This window comes from Octodon degus, unplaced genomic scaffold (assembly GCF_000260255.1).
Source record: "Octodon degus isolate 3935 unplaced genomic scaffold, OctDeg1.0 scaffold00177, whole genome shotgun sequence".
In the NCBI taxonomy this organism is placed as follows: domain Eukaryota; kingdom Metazoa; phylum Chordata; class Mammalia; order Rodentia; family Octodontidae; genus Octodon; species Octodon degus.
The window spans coordinates 3,079,570-3,084,960 of record NW_004524753.1 but is presented as its reverse complement, the minus strand read 5'-3'; the positions used below and the strand labels follow the sequence as shown (position 1 = coordinate 3,084,960).

General features: G+C 37.2%; 1 protein-coding gene across 1 annotated transcript in view; it reads left to right on the top strand.

Moving 5' to 3' along the window:
- Positions 1–5,391, top strand: part of Ankrd31 (ankyrin repeat domain 31) — a 206,556-nt gene that overhangs the window by 19,687 nt on the left and 181,478 nt on the right. Inside the window, exon 4 of the mRNA XM_004643500.1 lies at positions 2,924–2,964. Within this exon, the coding sequence (XP_004643557.1) occupies positions 2,924–2,964 (41 nt within the window). The remainder of the gene's footprint in view (positions 1–2,923; positions 2,965–5,391) is intronic.

Below are 5,391 nucleotides of genomic sequence, written 5' to 3'. Positions count from 1 at the left end.
TCATACCAGGAAGGTTTATTATGTGGATTTCTGATAAAAAGAGAAATCCATTAATTTTTTGAAACCAATATTTATATTTGGATTCTAATAATACAAGAATTTGTATTGCAACTCTGACTGAAGAAAAAAAATCTATCTTCAATAACATATAGTTGGTGTAGGCCCCCTCTAGAGCCAGGTGTCAAAGAATACAGAGGAGCCATCTGTGTACTGGAGATCCAGTCAAGGACCCAGTCAAAAGGAGGCCTGATGCTCACTGCAGAGTCCTTCCTGCATGAGTCTATCTGGAATCCAAAGAATCTGCTGAAAAGCTGAAAGCCTGGAAGTGTTCTTCCAAAGGGAATGGGGAGGATTGGAGCCCTTCTACAGAAACAGAAGCAAGCTGCCTTTTCCTTTTTATTCCTTCCAATCATGACAGGCCTTTCGGTTAGTGCTGCTAATACCCAAGGGGTGATCTTCCTTCAGTCATATCCAGAACTTGGCTAAACCAGTCAGCTGAGTGTTTGGGTTGTTTTGTTTATTTTTAAGTTTATACCTCAATTAGCATCACAATAACTATAAAATGGAAGCATATACCACTTTCTTTATAAGCGTTTGCCATCTCATTGTCATACCAAGTCCTCAGTTGTACCTCAGCACATGATTCTGAATACTATCAAGCTGCTTTGATTTACTTTTTAAAGAATAGGTATTCCTAGACCTATACTTGGATAGAACCTGGGAGTGTCCAGTTTTTAAATCCTTCTGAGTAATTCTGGTAGTCATTTGAAACAGTTGCCTGGATTATTGAAAGGTTAGTGAATATATCAAGATTTGAAGAGTTAATGAATGTGTCTTTCACAGTTTATCACCAGATAGTAAGTAAGTCATTGGCTGTATTATGGCTCCTATCTAGATGCCCCTCAAAGCCTCATGTGCTCATAGTGGGGCTTTTGGGAAGTGACTGGGTCTAGGGTGTGGGATTACTGAATTGTTTTACCATGGTTCTGATCTGGGTGTGGATAATGGAAGACCCAACCTGGGTGTGGGTGGTGTCAGCCAGTAGGCTTGTAGCTTGAATGGAATGTAAAGGGACAGAAAAGAAAGCAGGCTGCTGCTTCTACTTTCTGCCTACCTTCTTGTAGACTTTCTCCCCTACAGTTACCCTCTGTCATTCTGCCTTGCCTTGGAGTCAGCCAACTATGAACTGAAAACTCTACAAACTATCAACTGAAATAAACCTTTCCTCCTTTAACTTGTGAATGTTGGGTATTTTGTCCCAGCAGTGAAGTAACCAAGACATGGTGATTATGGATTTGTTATAAAATTAGAATGGAAGGAATAAGTGAAGCATTTAATGTTTGTCTCTCTTTTTTCGCTCTCTTGAGAAACTAGACACATTATTTAACATTTCCTTATACCCCTGCTTTCTTTTCTACCATAAAAATTAGACGGGTATATTGTGGTCTTTTACTGCAATAAACAGTTGGGAAGGGAGAAAGTAAAGTGATAAATTTTTTCCAGGCTTTCTTCTTTCCCTGGACCCACACCTTCACTCTTTTAAAGGTTCTTGGTATGACAACTAAAAAATTACAAGTGATAAAAAGAAAAAGCTATATTTATTGAAGATAATGGAAGATCTGCTCAGGGCAGGTCCATGCCAGCAGAAATGAAAAGGATGATGATAGGAAAATAAAAAGCCCAGCACACAGATAAAACAGGCTTTTAGATTTTAAAAGATGTCATTGAGTCTCTAGGAAAGATTGACAGAGCACTAAGTCATCTCAAGGTATTTCAGCTGGCGCGCATGTCCCAGATCCATCAAATTACTTTATGAGACACAGTTCTTATTTACTAACTTTTAACAAGGTTAGAGTGGAGAAAAGCTTATTGAAGATCAATCTAATAATCTAGTATGTGTGAGGAAATCTAACATATATGTGCTCTGACTTAGAGCCTCAGAAATTTCTTGGGTCTTTGTTATTAAAGAGTATGTCCTTGACTTACAAACATTTGACTTGCAAATTTTCACAGATACAAACGAACATTTGTAGATGCAACAAATTGCAGAAGTAGCTACCAAGTCTTATAGACATTGTCACAATTATGCTGCTGTGTGCCTACTGCACAGTGTGGTTATGTAAGGTAGGACAGTGCTCCATGAGAGGCCAGGATGTCCAGGGGCAAGAGGAAGAGCAGTGGTGATGTGGAGGGGACTGGTAGGAAGCACAAAGCAACATGCATTGCCAAAAGTGTTTAAGACTACTTTGTCAGATTTAGATGAACCTGACTTAGAAGTGTTGTCCCAGAATGGAACTCATTCATAAGTTGGTGGCTTACTGTGTTTTCTGCCTTTCTCAGAAAGATGAAAGGATAGTTTTTGGGATATCACCCACATTCAAGAGGTAGAAGGGAGTGGCCTCACAGCCCCCATTGTGCTGCTGTACCACCAGATGTTGTCAGCACCTATATATTCTGGTCATTCATCTGAGCTGAGGAGAAGTAGGCATGAAAGTTTATACTTGGCTTAAGGAAGCTTGAAGAAGCCACTTGTCTGAAGAAAAAAAAAACAAAACTAACTTTCAAAGTTTCATTTTTCAGTGCTTGTTACGCTCATAATATTCCTAGAGACACAGCATAGAATGGAGGTTGCCAAGAAAGAGGGGTAAAGGTAATGCGTATTTTGTGTTTAACCTGTGTTGAATTTCAGTTTGGAAAGATGAAAAATTCTGGAGGCGAATCATGATAATGGTCTCACAACAGTGTAAATTAATGTGATAAAACTGTACACTTAAAAATAGGTAAGATGGTAATTTATTAAGTATTGTAACAAAAAAGTTAAGAGTGACATAAAAATATTTTTAAGTGATTTTTCTTGGCATGTTGCATTAGATTATCATGTATCAGTTGGGAAGAACAAAAATGAAACCATTTTTCTTCCTAGCAACTTCAAGATGAACCAGCACGAAATCAAGATGTGTTACAGTAAGTACACTTTTTTACTTTGTTGCATTATGGAGTTTTGGGAGTTACAATATTATTGTATATTTTTGAATAAGTTACCCTTAGTAGTGTAAGTATATATTATATTGTTTTGCAAATGTTATATTTTCATTTCATAAGAAGGATTGAATCAGATTAATTTGATTCTATTAATATTACTGAAAGCAGTTTATAACAGCATAAAGGAAGAATTTGTGGAGTTTATTGAAGTTAGACTTAGTGCAACTAGTATAATTTAAGAGACTTTATTCTTTCTTTTAAAGCAGTGTTTCTTACAGTGCAGTCTACCATTCCCTGAGAGTTCCTGAGATTCTCTTAGGTCAAAAGTATTAGGTCAAAAGTATTTTCATAATGATGCTAACATTATTTGTCTCTTTTCGTGGTGTTCACCTTTGCACTGTTGGGAGAAAACAGTGGTGGGTGAATGGCTGGAGCCTTAGTAGGCATAAGGGCAGTGGCCCCAGACACTGCTAGTAGTCATCTTGTTTATCATGTGTACTAGTTTGTTTCTTTGGGTTTTTTTTTAGGCCAGTTGTGTTTAGTAAAGTAGAAAAATTACTGGGTTTATTGGCATTTACTTTTGAGCATGAATCTTTTTAATGTTCTGTGTGATGGAAAGGGAAGTGTTTTTATAGCACCCTCTCAATACTGAATGAAGTGTGAGGTAGTCTTGAGGAAAGCGAAATGTACCTTATGGAGCTATAAATATTGTAAGAAAACTAGTTTTTCTTTTTATAATGAACTAATTAGTGATTCATTGCTGGTTTTATGGCATTTTCTTGAAAATGAAGTGGGCTGATTGCTTCAAAGGAAACAATAGATAGGAATGCAAAACTTGAAGCTTTCAAGTTAGAATTTTAGAAAACTTGTGTCATCATTTCATCCTGATAACTTTCCAATTTTCAGATTTTCTGATAAGAACACTGGTAAAATTTGCAAACGTGATTTAAAATAAGTTAGACCCACATAGCTCAATGAATCAGTGTTTCTGTAAAGATCAGTGTATGATGTTGCAAAATGATGCAAAGGTAAAAGATCCATCAAAGTTTGAGAGGGACTATCAGTTTTAGTTTAGCAACTTAAGTTCATTAATTTTGTTTCAGTTTCTACTTTCTCATAAAAATTTATGTATTTGTTACAGGGTCTCACTACACGGTTCACACTTATAGTGATCCTCCTGTTTTCAGCCTCCCCAGCACTGGGATTACAGGCATGCGCCACTATGCCTGGTCTTGGTGGCTGGTTTAGTGCACCCAAGGGTGGAGCTACCGCAGCATTCTCTCTTTCTTTCCTTCTTTCTTTTTTTCTTTTTTTCTTTTTTCTGTTTTTAGGGAAGGGTCTACAGTGTGTTCAGGGTCTCACTACTAGATTGGACTCATAGTGATCCGCCTGTTGACAGCCTCTCAAGAGCTGGGATTACCCAGTCTCAATTGCTGTCTCAGCATGTCCCAGGGGCGGGGCCGGCACAGCGGGCCTGGGGATCGAACCCCTAGCCCCTGCACCTGCTTGCAGGCGCTTTAATTTGCTGAGCTATTTGGCCTGCCCAGTTTCTTTTTCTAAAGTTGCTTTATAAGTGACTTTTAAGAACCCTACCATGTGTAGAATTTTGGTGTAACATCAATAGTGAATATCCATAATTATCAAAAACTGATAAAACTCTTCCTTTTCCAACTGTATGTGTTGTGTGTGAGGTCAGCTTTTTCTTACATGCTTCAAATAAAATGACACTTGGAAATAAATTGAATGCAACATCAGATATAAGATGGTAACTTTTCTGTTAAGCTATACCGTGTAGAGATTTTTTTTATTATGAAACATTGCAACTTTTCTCACTAAATTTTTTTCATTTTTCATAAGAATATATTAATGTATTACTAGGTTTTAATTTTTATCTTTAAGTATAAATAAATATAAACCGTAAACAAAAGCTCTGCAATTGTCAGTGATTTTTTTGGTTTTTCATGTATTTTAGGACAGAGTCTACAGGGTCTCACTACGTAGATCAGACTTGTAATGATTCTCTCATTTTTAGCCTCCCAAGCACTGGGATTACAGGGGCACGCCACGACTAGCACACCCCATGGGCGGGGCCAGCATGGCATGCTGGAAGTTGAACCCCAGCTGCTGTGCCCTGCCTAAGCAGGTATTTTAGCCTGGTGCGCTATTTGCTTGGCCCTTCATCAGTGAATTTTAAGAACATAAAGGAAAAAAAAATTAGAACCATTGTTGTAAAATAACCTTCTTACCAATATATTAGCAGTATAAACTTGAAAAGGAAAAAGGACCAAGAAAGATTATATGATTGTTTTTCTTTCTATATATATATGCATATGTTTTTGTTCACGGTTTCTACATAATTAGGATCATCCCACAAATTTGCATCTTGTTTCTAAATTTTAAGTTTCTTGT